Source organism: Phoca vitulina, unplaced genomic scaffold (assembly GCF_004348235.1).
Source record: "Phoca vitulina isolate PV1807 unplaced genomic scaffold, GSC_HSeal_1.0 scaffold10, whole genome shotgun sequence".
Lineage (NCBI taxonomy): Eukaryota > Metazoa > Chordata > Mammalia > Carnivora > Phocidae > Phoca > Phoca vitulina.
Window position 1 is genome coordinate 25,269,687 of NW_022589713.1, and position 23,875 is coordinate 25,293,561.

General features: G+C 36.0%; 1 protein-coding gene across 2 annotated transcripts in view; it reads right to left on the reverse strand.

The window, feature by feature from the left end:
* Positions 1-23,875, reverse strand: part of ATP2C1 (ATPase secretory pathway Ca2+ transporting 1) — a 161,335-nt gene that overhangs the window by 10,989 nt on the left and 126,471 nt on the right. Inside the window, exons 17-27 of one of the 2 annotated variants that reach the window (XM_032408706.1) lie at positions 22,295-22,451; positions 18,943-19,113; positions 17,570-17,667; positions 13,026-13,076; positions 11,933-12,099; positions 10,266-10,334; positions 9,506-9,622; positions 8,521-8,668; positions 7,899-7,994; positions 6,413-6,554; positions 4,493-4,617 (exon numbers count right to left, since the gene is read on the reverse strand). In XM_032408706.1, coding sequence (XP_032264597.1) covers positions 4,493-4,617; positions 6,413-6,554; positions 7,899-7,994; positions 8,521-8,668; positions 9,506-9,622; positions 10,266-10,334; positions 11,933-12,099; positions 13,026-13,076; positions 17,570-17,667; positions 18,943-19,113; positions 22,295-22,451 — 1,341 coding nt within the window. The remainder of the gene's footprint in view (positions 1-4,492; positions 4,618-6,412; positions 6,555-7,898; positions 7,995-8,520; positions 8,669-9,505; positions 9,623-10,265; positions 10,335-11,932; positions 12,100-13,025; positions 13,077-17,569; positions 17,668-18,942; positions 19,114-22,294; positions 22,452-23,875) is intronic. The other variant, XM_032408707.1, reaches the window with a different exon arrangement.

Genomic DNA, 23,875 nt, shown 5'->3' on the forward strand with positions numbered 1-23,875 from the left:
AATCTCTCGGAGCAAGTAGCTACTTTCTAGCCTTAATGCCATTCACTAAGTATGTTTCCACACACAGCAAACTTCAGTCTATGCCATGCATTTCTTTGCTTATATTCTCTCACCTCTTAAGAGAGCGTCTTACTGCAAATATCAAAAAGATGTGCTCCCAATAATTCAGATCAGTGCCTTCCAGTTAGTAATCTTAATTAACAGATTCATTCTGAAAGCTCTGTAACAGAGGCAGCTGAAATGTTCCTCTTTTCCCCTTGCATTTTAAATTTGTTTGCTGAATCTTACCTTACTATACTAAAAAAACTACTTACAAAAAATTTTATTCTGTCAAAGCCAAGTTTATATTCATTTACTGCTTTATTTTTAGTAAAAGAATATAGATAATGCCTATAACGAGTTCCTACATTATACCTTGTCAGCCATGGCTTTAAATCATATTCTGCTAAAACCTCATCTAACATGTCCACTGGGAAATTTCAAGGACACCACAAACTTACATTCCAAATTGACCTGTGTCCCATTAAAGGCCACTTGGCTTCGGTAATTCTCCCAACAGCTCTACTATCCAAGCCAGAAAGCCCACAACAGGGAATTTCCACGTTTCTTTTCTCCCATCTGGTCATGTCAATACTACCTCTTAGAAGACAGATATGCCATGCCTTTCTTTCCATACTGACTGCCACAGCTCAGCTAGTCCCTCTACCACTTAATCTTTTACAATTCTCTTCATCAGTCTTCTTATTTTGTCTTTACAATCCACCCTTCATGCTTCCATTAATGTATTACAAGACAAAAATCCAAACTCATATCACACTCCTGAAATCTTCTAGTATGCCACCAATCAAATGTCTTTACCTTCACCAATAGGCTCCTGCCTATCTGTCAAACCCCTCACATAATATACTTCCTGCCTTAACTGCCCCCAAACTCCTGTGGTTTTCATCTGTTTCTTTCAGCCCTCCAACACCTCTGTAGAGGCTGTGCAATTGGTTGCAATATTCTGCTGTTTCTAGGCTGGAGAGTCCTAACTTAAGGTTTGATTCAGATGCTACTATTTCTAAGAAATTTCTTTGACAACCTCTTCCTATGAAGTTGTTTCTCTCCTTTAGCTACGATAACATTTGGGGCAGCATTTACCACTGTGCCAAATGTATTTCATATTGGTCTCCAGGGTTAAGACGGAGAACTCCCCAAAGGCAAGATACTACCTCTTACTGCTTTATACATCTAAATCTACAACAATATTTGCAGTCTATTCTATCTACATTAATATCAAGGACTGGGTAACCATTACCCATTATCAATAATAACCAACTCTGAGAACCAAAACCAAAAATAAGGTTGTCTAACAAGAATTAATAGTCATACCGAATTCTAACTGAGCTCAAGGAAGCTTAATTATGGGGATAATCTGATTGTTCAGTCACATACCAGTTAGAGTATTTACCCACACCACATCTCAGTATGCAAATCAGCTGTTTGGACTGTAGCTTAGTCTAAAAAGGCATTTCAAGGATTCCCAAATGCCAGTGTCGAGGGAAACTTCCAGTAAAATGTATGCTGGAATCATCTTAATGTATGTGTATTTTTAAAATAAATGTACAAAGACCACTACTAACTTTCATGAAATAGCTTGTTAACAGTTATATGCCCTGCTAACCCTGTCTATGAGCTCTTGAAGGGCAGGGATGCCATCACCTTTTTATTCTTAGCTAACTCCAGGTACTAAGTAAAAGTTTACTGAAATGACAATTCATCCACCTAAGCTTTTGCTTGAGTCACATGCAATGCACATGAACTGCCAAGTGACAAAGGCAGAAAGCAAGGTAAAGTTAATTAAGGTTCTTGGATATGACATTGTTTGCCACCAATTCTTTTCACTGAAAAACTATTTTGAGTATGGCCAATACTCACTTTTGTCCTATATAAAAGAGATTAAAACTTAGAAGTGATTTCAGAAAGACTACCAATGTGAAAGATGTACCTTGCATGGGTATAAAAGGTAAAAAATGTGTTTTAGCATTCTGAGTGTGGTTACTGCTATTAAATAAAGCCTGTATCCTGAAGGAGGAGGTTTTTTAGGTTGTCTGGTTTCACTTTGTTTCATCTTTGGGTCATGCTATGCCCAGTACAAATGTGAGAGAACATGCTAAGCCTTTGTTTCTCTGCAGCTGGGAATTATCTACCTAGGTGAATTATTTCAAGTTCCTTTCTTTTCTTCCCAGATGTTTAATCACTTTGGGACCAAATAACTTCAGGAGGTAGGCTAACAGGGAAAAATCAAATAAGTTAGTATTATTAAGGACTCTAGCAAGTCCTAGGGCTAGGGAGTGGGGTGAAAATTTAAAATTTAGATACTAGCATATTTAAATTATCTATACTAATTTGGATGATATACTATGGAAGATATATATACAAATATTCTAATTTGTTGTTATACTACAGAAAATTGAAACCTGGATATAGTGTATCTGTACTGTCTGTACGTGTCACTTCTTTTTAAATCACAGATTCTGTGCACTTTGAGTACTGCCTAATTTCTGTATCTTCTACATCCATAAGATTTTAATGTTAACGGTCCTAACTGCAAGGTCATTAACTTATGAAAAGAAATCATTTTTTTCTTTTGGTTCAAAAACCGAATCAAAGGATAGGCACATTTATTTCATACGAGTCATACTCTGAACTTAAAATGGAAAGCAAAAGACTGATATGCACTTAATAACATATTTCAAGTCTTTGTAACAGAGAAAAAAAATCATACAAAATTTAGGTATGAGACATCATGTCATTAAAGATAAAGTTGACTAGACAACGGTTTCTATGTTCTATCTAATAAGAAAAATGTACATTTGACTATTAAGCCTTAAAGGGTAAAGTAGAATAAATTTCAGACATCTCAGCTCCTTATACTCAACTGTTTCAATTACAAGGACTCAAATAGATATTTTCCCTATCATTAATAAAAATATTTCAGTGTTAACACTGGCAGGTTAATATTGGTGATAAAAACTAGAGAGTGGTTTATGCTGACAGTTTAAAAAATGGAGAATAGTTATAAAATACAAAACTCATGAATTTCAAGAAGAATTAAACATGTAAGAATTTGAAACCCATTTCTGTTTCAGAGAGAAATATTCAATAGGAAAATGGATTTCTAATTTTGAATTTCTGGCCCAAATTTGCCACAACACACTAAAAAAAAAAAAATTACCTACACCTCACCAAGCTATTATAAAAACTGATGGGACTATGAGAGTAAACCCAACTATTTCTCTAGCATGCCCAATGCAACAGAAGGCAGAGAACAAATGGTGGAAGTCTGAAGGTACACGCTCAGGGTAGTGCTGCAATCTAAGCCAAAGAAGCTGCAGATACTCAAAGAGAAAGGCCAGCACAGAGTCTTCCCGTATACCCTGGTTCATAAACCATCTATTTGAGTTTGGGGCTTTTTTATCAAGTACAGTATTCTATACTTCCGAAGAAAGATGCTTAAAAATATACATAGAAAGACATTGAGAAAAATAAAATTCAGTTATTCAGGTGAGGTACTGGATTTATATTTAAGGGATGACAAAATGATACTTGACAAAGTATATATTTATATTTAACTCAAAAAGAGGCATTAACATGTTCATATAATCTGTTATAAATTTCAGCCCAATCACTCTTAAATACTTTTGATTCTATGACTAACTGTTAATTACAGACAAGGCTACTCTACCTAGAATGCCACTTGATAACCCTGTATTAATTTTGCTAGACCAAAGACTCATAACTTAAAAAAAACAAAAACAAAAAACAAAAAAAAGCAACCATTTACATTTACTAAGAAAAGCAAACATTTACTTCAAATTGCAGTATAGGCTTTTCAATCACAAAAAGAAAGAAAAGAACAGTGATCTGACAGTGGTCACATCCTGTGCAAAAAACTTGATACAAAAACAGTAACACAAGGTGTCTGAGCTGCTTACATTGCAGGAAAAAGGAAATACAGTAGCTGAAATATGGCACTCCTGGGAATCAACTTCTAAACCAATAGAATGCCTTTGAAATGATTGAATTTATTTGTGTATTAGTAAGAAAGCCCCACCACCATAAATAGTACAATATTTAAAAATTAAAAAAAATTAATACCTATCTAAGATAGATAGTGTATTTGTATTGTTAGGCCTCTTTAAGTGCAGAAGGTGGTTCAGGTTTTGCTTTTTTTTTTTAATTAAATAACTGCCCATATGCTTTATAAAGTTCCACTCAATTTCAAAAGCCAATTTAAATCAAGAAATATGTTATCAAAGTTGCATAATTTCATTTGGGACTGCCAGCAGGTTAAAGTCTCAAATCAAGTCTTTAACATAACACTCATTTCTAGTCAATGAAAAGTTTAAAAGTTCTCAAATCTTCATTATCCTCTTGAACTTGCCCTTCTAAATGATCCTCAGACTGCAATTCCTAGTTTGCAAATAAAAGAATGCAATATGCATCATACTTCAAGAAAAGACGACGATGTCGAACTAACATGCTTCTGGATCTTTTCCCTGCTCCTCTCAACCTTCTTTATAATTTCAGCTACTATGCACACTGAGGAGGTGAGACCCACAAGAAACAGCAGATCTGCAAGAGAAAATAAGTTGCATTTTACAATTCTTTGAAACAGTTGCAAAGCTTAAAGCTTACATTTTTCTAGCATCTTTTTGGTTTTTTTTAAGATTTATTTTTTTTTGACAGAGAGAGACACAGCGGGGGGAGTGGGAGAGGGAGAAGCAGGCTTCCTGCTGAGCAGGGAGCCCGATGTCAGGCTCGATCCCAGGACCCTGGGACCATGACCTGAGCCGAAGACAGGCGCTTAACGACTGAGCCACCCAGGTGCATTTTCCTAGCATCTTAACAGAGCTTTTAAAATACTCTGTTTTACAACCATTCCAGGAGGTACATAAAATCAGCCTCAGTTTAAAAAATGAGGAAAGTTAAGGGCAACCCTCTCGGGTCCCCTCCCTCTTCGGGAGCTTTATACTATGGCTCAATAAATTTTGCTTTGCTGCCCACTCAAAAAAAAAAAAAAAAAGAGGGAAGTAAGGCTCAAAAATGACTTATCTGAAGTCATACAGCTAGAAAAGGCAGCTGCCAGAGAACTAGAACCCAAGTGCTCTGACTACTCTCCCTGAACCATAACCTCATAACCATAACTATTAACAGCAACACAAGCAAGAGGAGTTTTCTATTTAATAGATCACACAGTCTTTTTAATTTTAATTTGATTGTAAACTGCCTATCTAAAGATTATTTAGGAATTTCTATTTATTCCATTAGAGAGCCTAGAAGAACTCATCATTTAAAGACCATGTCTTTGGGGTACCTGGGTGGCTCAGTCAGTTAAGCGTCCAACTCTTGGTTTAGGCTCAGGTTCTGATCTCATGGGTCGTGAGATCAAGCCCCATGTCAGGCTCCATGCTCAGTGGGAGTCTGCTTGGATATTCTCTCCCTTTGCCCCTTCCCCCACTTGTGTGCGTGCGTGCTCTCTCTCAAATAAATAAAACCTTTTTTTAAAATTTAAAAATAAATAAAGACCATGTCTTTATAATAGTATCCACACTATCTCATTCTTACTCATTGCTTGAAAAATTGCAGCTGTCTCCTTAAGACCCCACTTTTTAAAAAGAGGAACAAGTGTAAATATGAAATTAAAAAACTGAAATTAAACTATTTCAACTTTAAGGTAAATTGTAACTCACAGCATAAAATACAGTGAGGCTGTATAACTTATTTTCACAAATACCCCAATTAACTTAAAAACATAAGAATTAAAAGTAGCATTGCCACAATACATCAGTCCTCACCCTTACACAGGAAGATTAATTTTTAAATGTATCATAATACATTTAATACATAGTATGTGAAAGAATAATGTCTATCTTCCATGTAATCTTAATGTATTTTCTGCTTTTAGGGTCAGGCTGTTATTTTGTAAAATAAGAATGCACAAATTAGCAAGTAAAAATAGTGAAATATTAGTTTACTAAAATTGTAATTTTAAAGAAGAGCAACCTGGTTTTCAGTGAGCTTAAATCTAGTTTTTTCTTCATGTAAGATTGAAAAGTTATAAACTATAATTACTCTATAACACGTTTTCATTTGCTATAGTTTAGAATCAGCAACTATAATTTGACAGCTATAACCAAGAAAAAAATACTGCAAGAAAAAAAAAAAATTACAAAAAAATTTTAAAGCCTAGCATTAAGCAAGTGACCACCCAAGCAAACTTCTCAAAAATAGAATACACTCCTTTTTCAAATCAACTCACTTTTTTATCTCACTTTTTAAAAGGAAATTTTTAGTAGAACAAATGCATTAGAAAATACAATAATTCATCTAAAATATATAAATTATAAAAAGGTAACATTTTCTTTACCCAGTATACTTAGGCTCTCAGTCTGAAAAACTTTCTGAAGTGGAGGAAAGTAAATAACTAATAACTGTCCCATGATGGATCCAAGAACTGCGTAGCAAAACATTTTATTACTGCAGAGTCCAATCTCAAATACAGACTTGGTCTGTTGGCAGAGCAAAGAGTTCAATTATTATTCCTTGGTCACTGAAACAGCTTCTTTATCATAGTCATCTCCAATTTTTAATAAACTGGATTGAACGCCATAATGGCAATACCATGAAATCTCTTAATGGTTTGACTATTATTTTGGAATAATTCAGACGGAATAAAGGTACAATTTAAAGCAGTTTTTTTTAATTTATTTTTTGACAGAGAGAGACAGCGAGAGAGGGAACACAAGCAGGGGGAGTGGGAGAGGGAGAAGCAGGCTTCCCGCCGAGCAGGGAGCCTGATGCGGGGCTCGATCCCAGGACCCTGGGATCATGACCTGAGCCGAACGCAGACGCTTAACAACTGAGCCACCAAGGCGCCCCTAAAGCAGTTTCTCTTTATCAAGAAAGCTTTCTCTACAAGAGTGATGCTACAATAACAACATCAACAAGAGACCACAGAATGAAAAGAAACTTTAGCATTTCAAAACACTGGAAACTTCACTTGTGTGATTATTTTGTTAAATCATTTCTATCCATTAAGTCAGATAATCTAAAAGCCTTTCTTAAAGAATAGACCTAGTTCAGTGTGTACTAAAAATGTAAAATTGCCTTTCATAAAACAAAAAATGAATATTGTAGGCTCTCCAAAACTTAGTCTAAATTAATGACAATTCATTGATTTGGAAAGTTCCAGCATGCTAAATGGTAATAGATATAATTGAGGATTTATAAGGTGCTCTAGAATTGAAATGAAGAGTCAGGCCTCAAAATGGAACTACTTTTCAAGAACAATTGTGCTCTGAAAAGGTTCTACTAGGTTCTAGCCCACAGCCCATTAATTTTCTATGAAAACACTTCAATCAAGAAAAGGCAATCACACCTTAAGATACAACATGGGAAGAAAAGCAAATTTAAAATGTCCTAAGCTCTGACACACTGACAGAAATAATCAGAAACCATTAATATGCACAAAATTGTTCTTGTACTTCTAACAATATTTTCTTCTAAAATGAGACTAATACCAACTTAACAGAACCCATTTGTCCAATACTCTCGGATAATATTAACTTGAACCTATCTTAAAGCTACAGATGTAAGAGAATGGAAAGAAGAAAGACCAGGCGATGACACCAGTGATTTACTGCATCTTCTGGCCAAAGGTAAGGCTATTTGCCCAAATGCCCTATCCCCATTATGACACGTTTGTAGGTACACGTTTATAGGGAAGGCTGTATCTAGGGCTGTAATCTGTGATAACAAAATCAAGCAAAGCTAAAACCCCACAATCCTTGCCTACTTACAATCAGAGAGAACTCTATCAATTGAATCAGTCAGCTAAGATCACCTAAGCATACCTGGGATCTGGAACTTAGTGCATTGAACATATCGAAAAACACAAAGCATGTGAAGGTCATTGTCGTGTCTCGAGGTGTTATCACATTGTCTCGTAGCTATCAAGAAGAAAAATGATTATCAGTGGCTGAATTTAATGAACAAATACTGCATGCTTGTAAAAGGTTAACATTTTCTTTGCTTTAGAATAAAATAGCTTTAGCCTAAGACATAAAACATATAAGCTACGTAAATTTCCTATACGCCATTTAAGTAAGTCACTAATGAATAGCTATAATCTAAATAAAGTAGTCTTCTCACACACCATATATTGGATATTAAAACAACTTTCTTTTCTGATGAAATAAAGTAGCAATAGACTCAGATTTTCTAATTACTCCCCAAATATGAATATTAATATATTAATTTTTATTGTGCTGATATCTTTGCAGATTTAAACTATTCTAATAAATGAATCAGCAATTCTTTTAACCCATAAAGACTGAAATCAAACTATTTTTAAATGTTTTTATTATCATATTTTCCAATGAGCTCTCCTAACTTTCCAAGCTTTCGTGTAACACACCAAAATAACTGGGTCATACAGAATGCATGCTATTAAGGCAGCTTATCCAGTGACTATACCTCCCGCCAGAAGACAAACAAAGTTCCACAAACAATGATTATTGATGAAACAAGTATTTTAAGTATCAGGTTTTTGGTCAAAATGCTGTCCTTCCAGTTGCGTGGAGGTTTACGAATGACATCTTTATCCACTGGCTCTACTCCAAGGCTTCAAAACAAATAGAAAAGTGAATTACTTTAAAGTTTTAAGGTTTGGATTTGTTACTTTTACAATCTCATTAACCTCAATTATCCAGGAAATTAAATGCTTTCTTATGGAAACAAAATGCTGAATCCTAAAGAAAAGGTTGGCTATAAATACTCGAAAATAACCATGGATTTTATTACTCTTCCCTATTTTACTCCTACTTGGCATAGTTTGATGGGAGACTGATGGTCAAATTGAAAAAAACTGTCCAATTTCATTTACATGTAAATTTACTTATTTCAAATATGGCCTGAAATAGTAACCTACTGAGTAAACTCTGAAATACCTTTCATGCAAGGAGGTTTTGACTAGGATGATTTGTTATAATGACCATTGACATGTATCACTCAATTACTCTTTCTGCTGGAAAGCAACATCTATGGCCCATTACAGAAGAAAATACTTAGATGCTTAGATCCTCCAGTACTTTCCCAAAGTCTCTAAAATTGACAACAGAACCCAGATAATAAAACTAAACTCAGGATTTCTCCATTACATCCCATTCTTAGAGACAAAAGCTTATTTCCTGAGGACAGGGACTGCACCTATTCATTCCCTCATCTGTTCTCAACTTATGAATGGGCATCTAACATAACGTAAAAGCTTAGATCCATGACACGTGAAAAAACACCCAAAGAGCATAAATGATATACACAGCCATCACACAATTTATAACAAACATGCCGCTGCATGAATAGATTTCCAGTGCTATCCATGAATGAAATCATAAAACTTAATCATCAAGATATCACACTTTCTTTGTCCTTCTACTAGTTTATGGATAAAAAAAACTCTTACCTCTGAGCTGGAGGTCCATCCATAATTATATTGATCCACAAAATCTGCATGGCATTGAGAGGATTAGGAAAGTTCATTAATGTAGCCAATGAGATTAAAGTTAATGCTGCTATACTCCTGTTGAAAAAAAGATAATGTATCTTTTATATAATTCTTACTACTTTTATATAATTCTTACTACTTTTATGATATCACTTCTTTAGCATTTGAAAATCTCATTTTACTACTGTGCTTTTAAAGGAAGTCTGTATTTATGAGTATCTATGCTTCATTTGTGTGAAAATTTTGAAGCTAAAAGTTAAACTTTATAATCCGTAGCATTTAAATAAAGGATTTCAAGATGTTTAGATAACAACAAACAGAGGAAGGTTTTAAAAATTGAGTTCAGAATAGCTGTTACTACATAACAGTTAACAGTTTCAACAATATTTTGGCAAATGTTTTTTGACTACAGAAAAGCCCTTCTACTTTTGGAAAAAGACACCAAGGAAACACACTAAGATCTGACACTCCTTCCTTAGTTATTTCTGGAGCTAGTAAATAAACCACAAACATTTATATATTTTGATGATGATACAGACATCATCTCTTTATCATGCCATTTTTAATTTTAGGATAGAATTAATTTTCATTATGGAAAACTAACATATGAACAACATTCAGAAATAGAGCTCAGAAGCTTCTAAGCATTCTGCTTGAATTCTATTTCTCATATAATTTATCTATAAGACCCATGGTGACAAACTTCTTACAAACTTACGTGCTCAGTTGGAATCTAACAAAATTTTTAATGTTATTATAAATCCCTTTACCCTCTTCAATTGCAGACCTGAAATTTAAAAAAAAATTAAATGAGAAATATTATCACACAAAAATAAAGATCTATCTATCCTATAACACTGTAGAGCTAACTCTGAAAACACATTTCCAACTGATATAACATATACATCACTAAAAGAATCTATTATTTTCTTAACATAATTAAAATGAGAAAAAAATACAAAAACATTCTGGTATGGAATGAAAGCCAAGCCTGTGAAGCTCTATCTGAACTAATTTCATTACACTATATTAAAATTCTTAAAGATATTTCAACATTAAAATCATACACTGTCTTTCTACACAACAGATAATACTACACATTTATAATACTAAAATAATGATCTTCTTTACCCCTCCAATTTTCTTTTTCTAAAAGGTACAAAATGCATGCATGGTAAGGGGTTAAATTAATGTATGTCAGGAATTAAATGGTAATAAGATATATATGAATTCTGGAGTTTAAGCTATCTATTGCTTAACACTACAATCAGATATGTGCTGTAGCAGAATTACATAATAGTTTACAAAAATTCATTTAAATTCTCATTTGGGGGACCTGAGTGGCTCAGTCGGTTATGCATCTGCCTTCAGCTCAGGTCATGAACCCAGAGTCCTGGGATCAAGTCCTGGGATCGAGTCTGGGGGCAGGCTCCTTGCTCAGCAGGGAGTTTGCTTCTCCCCATCCCTCTGCCCCTCCCTGCTGCTCATGCTCTCTCTCTCTCTCTCTCTCTCTCTCAAACAAATAAATAAAATCTTTAAAAAAATAAACATAAAAATAAATTCTCATCTGGTTGAATCTAGAAAATACGTGTTTTTTAAACAACTTCCCCTTTCTTTCAAGATTTCTATATAATTCTAAGAATGGAAAGAAAAAAACTTATATGCCTACAAGACCATGGCAATTCTGAGTCCTGAGCTCCCACATGCTCCACTTTAGGCCACCATGGGTTAATGAAGTATGCCAGGCATGTAATCAGCATGAGTCACTGAACTGAGGAAGACCCAGGTTATCAGACATGTGCTTATCAAATAACAAGATTCAAGTGACCCCCCACCTGAACTACTACTGACATGACCATGTAATCACAGAAGAATCTTACATCAATCAGAAACAGTGGCGGAAGGAGACAAAGCTACTTAAACTTAGTAGCTTGTATCACTGACAGCATGGACAATTACAGACATAAGGAAATACATAGTATGGATGGAAACTTGACTATTTTTATACTTATTGTAAGGCCATGCACATGCATATTTCTGATAGCCTGAGTTCAACTAGAATAAAGGCCCCATGAAGGTTTACTGCTGTACCACTCCACTGGTGGCCAGAAAAATGTGACATCTGGCTGCACTCGGTAAATATTTGTTAAATGAATGACTTTGCCATTTATTATGTCCTTTCCATACAAATAATATTCTCCAAAACTACACATTAGGCCATAAATAAGATTAGTTAATTCTGGTAAAATAGTTTAGTTCATCCACTGCTGAATATCCTAATACACTGAATATCCCAATTCTTTTCCAGTTGAACTGTCTGGAGATGGGGTGCAGAAAAAGACGGGAAAAGATTCTCTGATGTACATTCACTGAAACAAAACTTACATTATGGTTTGGAAATCATCATCCACGAGGATCATGTCTGCTGCCTCCTTGCAAACATCTGTGCCAGTCTGACCCATTGCAACTCCAATGTCTGCAGCCTTCAGAGCAACTGCATCATTGACTCCATCTCCCGTCATGGCTACAACCGACCCATTCTTTTGTAGAGACTGGAATGGGGGAAAAGGGGATTCTGGTAAAAATATTGCTTCCACAAAGATAAGGGGATAAACAACTCCTCTCTATTTTTTTTTCACATAATAAAGATTGGAAAGAATACAGACCACTGATTTTGCAACAAACTTCAATATATGGAGGTCTTAAGATAAAGCTTAGAAAAAGTTGCTATTAATATTCTCATGTGTAAGAGCTATGTCTAAAGTCTGATCTCGAGTTAATTATACAGTAGCTCTCAGGGGCAATTAATTTTGCTTTGTAGGGGACATCAGGCAATGTCTGGAGATATTTTTTATTATCATGACTTCGGGAATGCTACTGGCATCTAGAGGGTAGGGGTCAGGGATGCTGCTAAACATCCTACAACACATAGGACAGCCCCTCACAACAAAGAATCCAGTCCAAAATGTCAAAATGTCAATAGCTGTGAAGGTTGAGAAACTCTAAATACAATGGAGGACTACTGTGATTAAGCCCTTTAACTAATGGATACTACGTCAGTTGCTTTGTATATATTTAACTGATTAATATAAATAACCAAAACCTTTGAAATACTGTTCCCACTCTCATAACATTTCCTTTTCTTGCTGTATTTACTCAGTTTCTAAGCAATTACTGCTATTTACACTGGGATGATTTGGCTATGGACTCCTGTCAGAACATATGTCTACACTGTTCAATTGTTTAAAGAAGGTTGTGTTGCAGATACCTCATTAACGTTTTCTTCTACATCTTCCTTTGCTAACTAAATTCTCTATTAATACTTCCATGTAAAGTTCTATAAAAAAAAATCTCTTTTGCTTCACAATACTTCCGACTTTAATATTACATCAATATTCCTAGTAATGTAAGCATAATGAAAGACGAAAAGTAGCATTTTGGAGATAGAGATAAAACAATGTGAATCTTAAAGACCCACCTTAATAATTTTCATCTTGTGCCTCGGACTAGCTCTGTAAAATACTGCAACCTGTTAAGATACAGGATACACTAAAAATCTTCAACAATAAGAAATATCAGAATAACCCATGCACTTGTAACAATAATTTTTTAAATTACTGTACTTACTTTGTAGAGATCAAGTTTAAGCAATATACCATGTGTCTGTTAAGATATTCATTTGACATGGTCATTTCAAACTTTCCAGTGGTACCACAGGAAATACACAATCTAAACATGTTACCCAATTTATCCCATTATGTTTAAGTTCTGAAGAGAAAACAGCCTTATTCTTGAAATGTTTCAGAGACAGAGAAAGGAAAAACTCTCTTGCATCTATTTCTTCATTACACTGGCAAACAACAAAAATGGCCTTTCCCTTTGTTCTGTCTTCAGGAAAGATAAAGAACAGCTGTTTCTCAATGTCTGTAGAACCTTTTTATTGTTGTTGTTTTTAAAGAGTGTTAACTGTCTGCTCCTTCTCTTTTAATATTCGTGTTAATTCTTTAGATTCTCTTCTACTGTATCTCCAACAGTTTATATGACTTATCTCTCCAAACCATGCATTTAATCCCCTTTTCTGATCCCATCTCCTGGTCTCCTAATACCCCCTCACTGTGCCCCAAAAGCAGGCATCTACAACATCCCCTGTATCCTCCACTCTTCCACATTGTTCTAACCTCATTTTTCACAAACCAAGGCCATCCCTACAGTCCTTCACATAGTACCACCACCAGGAGAGCCTAGACAGGGGTAGGTGTCCTTGATTCTCCTTTCTTTATTCACAAAACCCCAGTTTTGAATGTCACATGAGACCAGACTTCCCACTAACTATAGGCATTCATTCACTGCTCTAGGTCACTCCCCCACATTTCACAAAATTTTTTTCAGATTTTTTTAAACGAATGTGACATTGTATTAGTTTCATGTGTACAACAGAGTGATTCAACAGTTTTGTACATTACACAATGCTCACCATGATATGTGTAGTTACCATCTGTCACCATACAACATTATTATAATACTATTGACTATTTTCTTTATGCTGTACTTTTCATCCCTGTGACTTATTTAATTTCCTCCTCACTGTCACTCTTTCCAACAACACTTCCAAGTCATGGTGACTTATCTGCATAATATCTGCATAATACATCATTCTCTTCCCTACTGTCCTAGAGGATTAGGTCATACTAAGTTTTCTCTCCTCATACTTTCAATTTATCCCCATTTCCAACCTCAGTCCCAGCTGACAACCTTGCTTCCCACTTCAAAGAAAACAGAAGCAGAAGAGAACTTCCATAATTCCCACCAACCAGTACCTGTATCCAGGCACAATCCTTGCCTTCTCTCCTTTTATTACAGATGAACTGAATATGCTCCTAGTGCAGGTCAAATATTCCACCTTTGGACCTATTTAAGATCACTGCTCCAGAAATTCTCCCCCCTCTTATATCAAAATCTTTTCCTTGCTGATGCATCTTTCCCAACAGTATATAACATGCTGTGATTTTTTCCATTTAAATAAAAACAAAACTAAAAATTTCCCTTCTCATTTTGGCTGCCACCCTACTTTTCCCCTTCTCTTCATAGCAAAACTCCTCTGTACTTGCAGTCTCCCATTTCTCTCTTCTCATTCTTTCTTGAATCCATCCCCACCACTGCCCTGAAACCCCTATTCAAGATTACCAAAGACCACCCACATTGCTAACACCAATGGTCATTTCGCTTCTGACTTAACCTCTCAGCAGCACCCTAACAGAGCTGGCAATTCCCTCCTCCTGAAACACTTTCTTTGCTTGACTTCCATGACCACCCTATACTCTTCTGGTCTTCCTTCCTCCTACCTTTCTGGCTGCTCCTCTTGTAGAGGTTCCTCCCGACCTCCCTGAAGTCTGAATGCTGAAATATTCCACAACTTAGTTCTTAAAGGCCCCTCTATAAGAGGTCTAAGAATCCCCTACTTCTCCTAGGTGATCTCATCCAGCCTTACAGATTTAGATTTTATTATTATGCATTTTTGTCTCCAGCCCCAATATCTCTTCTAAAATCCAGACCAATGAAATTAATCCACCTACCTATTCCACATTTCCTCTTGGATGTCTCATCTAAGACTTAAAAATATCTCAAAGTGAACCCGTTATTTCCCAAAATACATGCTCCTTCATATCCTCTGCTAATGGTAAGTACATCCTCGTAGTCACTCAGGCTCTAAACTTGGGGAGTCATCCTTGATTCCTCCTTTTCTCTCAGAAGCCACAAGAAGTTTAACAACAAATCTCATTGGCTCCAACCTCAAATAAATCCAGAATTCAACCACCTTCCTCTAAGCCCACTGCCAACACTCTGGGCCAATACCTGAACTGATTTATTTCTGCCCTTGCCTCCTGCAGTCTCTTCTCAACACAGTGACCATAATGAAACTATTAAAATAGAAGTCAGATCACATCCATCCTCTGCTCAAAAGCCTCCAAAGACTTCCTATCTCCCTCAGAATGAGTGCCAAAGTCTGTTACTACCTACCAAGTCCTGCATGAACTGCATGCCCCTTCTTCCTCATTAGTTACCCGAACTACACCTACACCAGCCTCCTCATTGTTCCTGAAACGTGCCATGCACACTCACCTTAAGGTCTTTGCCTTTGTGTTCCCTTGGTCTGGAGTGCTCTTTCCTCAGATATGATATGGCCTGCCAGTGAGGCCTTTCCTAGTCATGTTATCTAAAAATTTCAATCTACCTCTTCAATCATTCCACTCTCTCCTCTGCTTTTGTTGGTGCTCATTAGCACTTATCTGACATAATGTACATATTTACTTATCTTAGACTATAAGTTCCATTGAAGGCAGAGATTTTTGTCCTATACCTTCAGCCTTCCATACATACATACAAAATGAATTAATAAATCATTGAATGACTCTTAGTACCATCATATAGACTGTTCTCAGGCACCCTCCCAATTTTAATAAAGGTCTAAAACAAATGAGGATTATTTTCTTAAGCAAAAAACTCAATTTAACTGTAATATCACATTATTACATATGCCTAGGTCCTCTAGGTACTATGAATCACATAATTCGTATTTGGAGAATATACTTCCTTTTAAAAAAAGTTCAAAAATTCACTCAGACTCTTTAGTGTGTCTTTAAAAAGGACTAAACTACATATGCACTGAAAGTATACTAGTTGTCTTCTAAGTGAAAATTCTACATTACTGCAGAAATTAATCATGTAGCACACAGTGCTGAAGTACAAGAGTGTTTAGCAAAGACTGCAGATTTTACAGAATATTTAAATAAAAGGCTAACTACCAATATACTCAGGTTGAAGAGTAAAATTTTGCCTTTGTTCCACTGCAGATCATTTGAAACACTGCAAATCATTCCATTATAGTCACTGAAGGTTATCACTGACAATGGCAGTGAAGATGCCAACTGTTGGACTGAAAGCGTATTTCTTTTGTAAAGGAACAAATTACTTGACATGCATCCATATACCTACCATTTGATGTAAGATTTTTAGCGTTTCAAAGCTTTGGTGGCAGCTCAAAAATTAGAGCAGCAGTTTTGAGACTAAGGAGATCTCAATGCAAAACTGAAGACTCACTTGATGTTTTGCATGTGGTACAGAGTAAAATCTGTTCTTAAAGCATCAGAAGGGCAGGTCAATCTTTTTAGTTGACTAAAAACACTAAATTTAGTGACACAAAATTATGGCCTAAAGAAATGAGATTTAAAACAAACAAACAAAAAAACAGAAAGGACTAAAGATTGAGCTACATCACTGTATCACAGTGAGAGCTAGGATTAAACTTGGGGGTAACTGAATTTCCTCTATTCATAATCTTTTCACCTTTATCATGTTTCTCTACCTAGAAAAAAAGAATATATTGATTAAAGGTAAAAGCACACAATAAAATCTCTGCAGTTTGGGAGCAAGAGGGGAGAGGACAGAATGAAGACAGGATGGTAAAAGGACAGTGAAAAAAGAAGTAGAACTTTGTCAGAAAAGGAGAGTGTTTAGGGAATAATATGGGAAAGATGAAAATCATCAAAAGGAGGGAAGAAAATCTATGTATTTGTCTCTTATCATGCCTTCTTTTCAGTGTCATATTTGTGGTTAGCACTCAGAGTTCTGATAGACATGGGTGTTAAAAAGAAGAAAACAGGAAAATATTAAAGGAGAGGTTAATGAAAAATGTTCCTGGCATTAAAATAACCTGCTACAGTTTTCCCAATCTTCCAGGAAAGATAATAAGATACCTGATGCATTTCAGGAAAAAAAAAAAATAGGTGACTGAAATAAAATATTTACAACCAACCAAAAATTAAACAGCACACAGATTGGGATTAAATTACAGAGATTTGGTTAATAGGTTTGGTAGAAATACAATTGGAGGTACTACTATAAAAAAACAAAGAAGAAAACAGAAGGTCCACTTTTATCACTAGGAATATAGGACACACTGAAGAATTCATAAACACTTAGAATAAGGCCTTTCCATCTAAAAGGCTTTAAGTTTAGGCCTACCTTTGGTACTATTTGTGAAAGCTGCTGGACATCCATTGCATCTATTTCTTCTCCTGAGACGGACTGGGAAGTTTTGGAATACAATCCCAGACGACTAGCTAAAGTGAAATGGGAGAGAAAACATAATTGAACAAATTAGTTTTGCTTGCTAGGCCAGTCAACATAATGCTCACTTAATATTATTTGTTATCCATTCTTAAGTACAAAATGTCTTTATACCAAGAGATCACAAGACAAATTACTAGTAAGACAAACCTATTTGAATTAGTAAAAAATCTGGGGTTTTCTGTTTATTTTTGTTTAAATTTAAGAATAAAGAGTTTTCACAATTTAACCCACCAACATACCTAAGAACTGATATAGGGCCAATCAGGTTTTGCTTAGTAGCTCAATTTTAATAAAGATCAGAATGCATTTTAAGTAAAGAATCTAAAGCCAGACAAAACAGTGGTGGATCTGTGGTAATCATGTAGTTATATGTAAAAGAAAATAGATGTTGAAAAGCTTTTCTAGGTATAATCTTCCCAACGTTATGTTTCTGGTGACATATTCTTCTTAGATAACATAAAGTGTGAAACTCCTATCCCAGTCTCTCCACACAGTAATAAAATCAGAATTAATGGACTTTAGTAAACTATTTATCAGTATGAATCACAGTTCACAACAGTTTACACAGTTTACAAACTCCAGATTACCTTTCGGTGCCCTTTTTTCCCATAAATATATTGGGGGGGGGGTTGCAGAGGGAAAAGGAGAACGAGAATCCCAAGCAGGCTCCATGCCCAGCACAGAGCCTGATGTGGGGCTCAATCCCATCACCCCGAGATCATGACCTGACCCAAAATCAAGAGTCAGATGCCTAACCAACTGAGCCACCCAGGAGTCTCTCCTGTTATATTCCTTAGGGTATTCTTAAATGGCATTCAAACAACATAAGCATATACGTGATGTAATAACAGAATATAGACACAAGCTATTTTCTTCCAAATCAGGTACAAATCAAAGTCTGCTTTGAAAATTATCCTCAAGTTTAAAGGGAAAACTAAATTTCATGTTTCATGTGTATAATCTAGTGCTTTTATCCAATAGCATAGTGGATTATGAGGTTAAAAATAATCAACTATTCTTCTGTTAGTAAAACATATGTGATTTCCTAATAGTTTAGTTATGTATTTACAATTAATAGAACTACTTTTTAACCTAAAATAAATTTTTACCCACATTTTTATATACAGTATGAATAAGAGTCCATTTTAATTGTATAATGTCAATATTATACGTATACATTTTATATCTAATGGTTCAAAGCTATGCACTGCAATTAATTTAAAACTATTAAAAGGGGGGGGGGGGGGAGACCAGCCTAGTTATACCGATTGCAACTGCAGTTTCCTGTGAGTCTCCAGTAATCATTTTTATCGATACTCCTGAGGCAATGAGTGTTGTAACAGCTTCTTTCACACCAGTTCTAGGAGGATCAATGATTCCCACCAGGCCAAGAAATGTCAGCTGTCCCAGTTCAGGACCAGAAGCTAAAGCAAGAACTGAGGAAATAATAAAATCCAAAAAAAGAAAACGTAAGTCACAAAAGCATTACAGGTTACTTGACAAAAGCTAGAGACAAAGAAATCACTTAAGACTATAATGTCATTGTAGTTAGGATATAATCATTATATATAAAAATGTATTACATGTTAAGACATTAGTTTAATGGTTCTAATATGGGGTTGCTGAAAGCTATTAAAAATTAAAAGGAATAAGACTAAAGAATTGTTAAGCAGAGAAGGCAAGTAAGGAGTGAATAAAGAATGTTTTTACAAAGTGACTACACGCAGCTCTTCTAAACATCAACTATTAGCTCTTTAGAAAAAATAATTAGGTATTTGGAGAACTATGGGTTTGTTGAGCTTTGAAAGTCAGTTTTAAACAGACACCTCTGAAGGGGGTTGCTACGAATGTATCTTCATCTTTCCATTTTATAGGTCTCCAGAACAATTCAATAGCTTGAAGAGAAGGCTATATTGATTAATTACACACAACATATAACAATTTTGTACATGACAAACCCTGGGAGGTAAATTAATCTGTAAAGTGACTGCACAACCATTAGTAACAGTAGTTTGGATTCTTTCACTCTTTTCATAACATTAATAAGTATTTCTTATTTGTAACTTCGGTTCTCTAATATCTAACACCACCGTATCATTATTGGGAGTTTCCCATCATCCTCGAGCACTTAAGATATAACACAAAATACTGTTCATTTCCAAATATCATTTAACTTATTCTCAGAATTCGGAACTTCTGATAACTACCTAATGAGTTAAAGGGATGTGTGTCCATCTGGAATATTATTGGACTGAACAATTTACCAGAGAAAACACAAAAAAGCACACTAACTAAATATATGTATCTCATGGAGAAACTGAAAAGTCATAACCAGATTATAAGCAATATCCATTCTTATTCAAGCAGAAGGTTTGAAGGATTAAATATATTTGGAAAACCAAGGTTAGAGGCAAATGACTTCTATTTTCCCAATGTCAGAGTCATATACCTAACTATTTATGTAGATGTGAGCCCCAAAGGCTTTCACCCTGGAGAGAATGAGACACTTGATAGTCCCTGGTGTCAGAACAGAGGTAGAGGACTACAGAAAGGAATGGCGAGTATAAATTCGTGTGTCAGCAAACCCTAAGAAAGGGAGAGCAGCTCCTGGCACCCTCAGTGGAGAGGTGGTAGTAGCCTAGAGTATCCTGTATGTATTTGTTTGCTTCCTTAGCACAAATGAAAATCTACTGCTACTGTCTGGGATAAGGTTAGGCAGACCTTTTTCATGAGGAGGGTCCCTGACTAAAACATAAAAACAAAACATACTCTAATTTCAAAATCAAGAATCATGTGTATTTAAGCAACTTATATTTTATAAGATGTAACCTAAGTACATATCAAGTTAAATCTGAAGTCTTTCTGTTCCCATTATGGTAATTTCAGGAGGAGGAAGAAAGTGGAGCTTAATCAAAGGAAAAGACATGAAGCAAGAAACAAATGACCAGAATGCTTCCCTAAAGCCCTGTGAAACAGAGGAATTTTTCTCCTCTACCAACTCTGGTCTATTTCACAATGTTACAACACCACACATACACAAACCTCCATGATCCTTCAGATGAAAAGAGTTAAAATAAGGAAGTGTGAAAACAGGGCGCCTGGGTGGCTCAGTCATTAAGCGTCTGCCTTCGGCTTAGATCATGATCCCAGGGTCCTGGGTTCTAGCCCCGCATCGGGCTCCCTGCTCAGCGGGGAGTCTGCTTCTCCCTCTCCCACTCCCCCTGCTTCTGTGCCCTTTCTCTCGCTGTGTCTCTGTCAAATAAATAAATAAAACCTTTAAAAAAAAGTGTGAAACCTCTGAAACTTCTTTAGCGTCTCTAAACACAAGCCAACTTTGGACCCTCTTGCTGTGAACTGCTAAGAATAACAAAACTCTGCCTTCAAAGCTACAAGAATATCTTTCTAAACCTAGCTCATTATACGAGCAGAAATTCTGTAGATCTATCCAAATGTGTTAAAACCACAGAGAGCCCTTGCTTAAGTGAACCATGAATAAGGGGAGTATTTTTTATATTAAGTTGCTTCCTCCTCCCAGGATTGTGCTTGACTTCTATTCTGTAAAAATAATAAGATTAAGGAGGCCAACTCTTCTAATTTCCTTGAGAGAGACTACATAAGTATATATATTCCCCACAAGCCAGATGACTATCCAGAAGGTAAAAACCAGGTATGGCCCCAACCCCTGCTTTTTCAATCCTACACATGCTGTCCCTAAGAGAAACAGCCTAATGTGTATGTGCATAGCAGACCCTCTCTCCACATCACTGTTCAGTCAGCAACACAGACATAGAGCAGAATCTGGACACTTCTTTCCTTTCTGGTGAATGACAAGGGAAGGAGATCAGCAGAAGAGCAACAAGTAAGCAATCACCTCAGTTTAAAGGACAAATTAGAGGCTTAAAACGTTAATATTTAGGAAAGTATTTTAGATCTATTAATAAATAAGACAGTCAAAATGATGAAATAAGGAAGGAGTAATACCGTTTTACCTTCCTCCATTTCCCTTCTCACAAGAAAAACCTGTCTAAAATAAAATTTCTATCACCTACTCAGAGACCAATGCAGGTCTGTAAGAAATAGAAATTTCACGTTTTGCTACATTCCCGACTTCTCGTGTTTTGGGGGCCAAATAGCCGACTAAAACATAACACTTCAGAAATGGCAGTATTCTACAAAGCCTGGGATAGAATTGGACAGCTCAGATATGAAGCACAAAATCATCTAAAATTAAAGGGAGGCATCACTGAGGAGTGTGCAGGGATGGGTGAAATAGGTGAATGGGATAAAGAGGGACCAATTTCCACTTATAAAATAAAAAGGTCATGAGGATGAAAAGTACAGCATAGGGAATATATTGTAATAATGCTATATGGTGACAGACAGTGACCACACTATAAATGGTGAGCATAGAGCAATGTACAGACTTGTCAAATCAATATGTTGTACACCTGAAACTAATATAACATTGTATGTCAACTCTACTTCAATGAAACAAAGAAAGAAAGAGAAGAGAAGAGATGGAGGGAGGGAGGGAGGGAAGGAAAAGAACGGGAAGGGGAAGGAAAAGAAAAAAGCATTACCTTTCCACCCTAGGGGACTATGCTGAAATGGCCTTACCTCGAAGTCCTGCAGAGCCCATTCGTGCCTTCTCTTGTTGGTAGAGATCTCTCTGTTGCTGGGTAAGTGTCAAGGTTTGCCCTTTGCTGTAGTATGTAGTACAATACTTAATCACTTGTTCATAAGCACCCTTCATAAAACAAATCTCTGGTCCGTCCTAAAAAGAAAAAACAGCAAATAAATTCAAGTTAATTTCAACTTATACCTATCTGCCACTGGAGCCCAACAATACATGGCGTGCATTTCTCATAATCCCCAGCGAAGTTACTCAAGCCTAAATAAGGCTTTGAGTGGCACTTGAACTCTGAAGATTAAAAGCTCATTTGTGGAAGCTTTCTTTACCCTCTAGAGAACACAGCATCTACTTCCCACCCTCACCTCCACACACTGAAGGCAATGCTATACGAAGCCCTGGATTAGGCACTATAAGGGGAGAGGCTTACAACCTAACAGGAAAAGGAAAGAGATCTATCATCAGCCCACAAGCAGTGGTTCAGGCTTTCCATTAGTTGCTATTATATGTACAAATGTATGTGATCTCATTTAATTCTCATAACCACCTTGCAATTATGGGTATCAGAACCTTTTACTTTTTACCCTAGCATTAGACAAAAGCTTACAATGAAAAACTGCAGTTGCCTGCCCAAACTCTCTCACCTCTAGTCCTACTTCACAGAGCCAAACCAATTTTAATTCTTTTGGCTGTTCCTTGGTACTTATCTCCATGTTCTTAAATACATTTATACTGCTACTTTTTCACTGATCAATTTCATACATCGTCCATTGTGACAGCTTGTAGTTTGGCCACTCCTACTACCCATTCCTCCCCTCCACATTGTTACAATATAGTTAAAGCAAAAGTTGCCAGTATTCTTTTTACTTTATGATTCCTCACTGCTGAACAAAGTACTAGTCACTAGAACAGTTCACAAGCATCCCACTTCTTGCAGGCACATAACAGGAATGTATTTCCCTGCCCTTCTCTCCCATTTTGAAGTCAGGCATGACTTGTTTTGGCTGATAAATATGAGCAGTACTGTGTCACTTCCAAATGAAAATAATGTGCTATTCCTCTGGCCCTGCTAGGGCAGTGTGCACACACTGAGATGCAGCTTCCATCTGCCTAGGTCCCCAAGTAACTGGTGAGCAGATATGAGAAGGTAGAGAGGCAAGAGGTAAGATGTTGATTCCACAGCCTATATAAATCAAATATATTTCTTTTCCTGTTTATCTTTTAAAAAGTTTATAACTTCTTTTTTATTTATTTTGGTATTTTTTAGATGATTAAATAAGCAAGTAAGCTATTCCTTCCACATCATTACTGAAGGTCTCTTCTTGAGTCTTGTTCTCCTTTTCTTTCTAGTTTGAGTTGGTCGATTTGTAGGCCTACTCCATGACTAGTATCCAGGAACTTCTCTTCACCTCTATCCTGGGGATTCTTTGCACCATTCTCCAGGTTAGAACTCCAGGTTTTAAGTCTTCCTTTTCCTTATCTATTGTCTTATCTTGGAATAAAATATCTGCAAGTATCTAAGAAAAGCTGTGTGGGATACACATTTTGAGACTTGAAATATCTGAAAA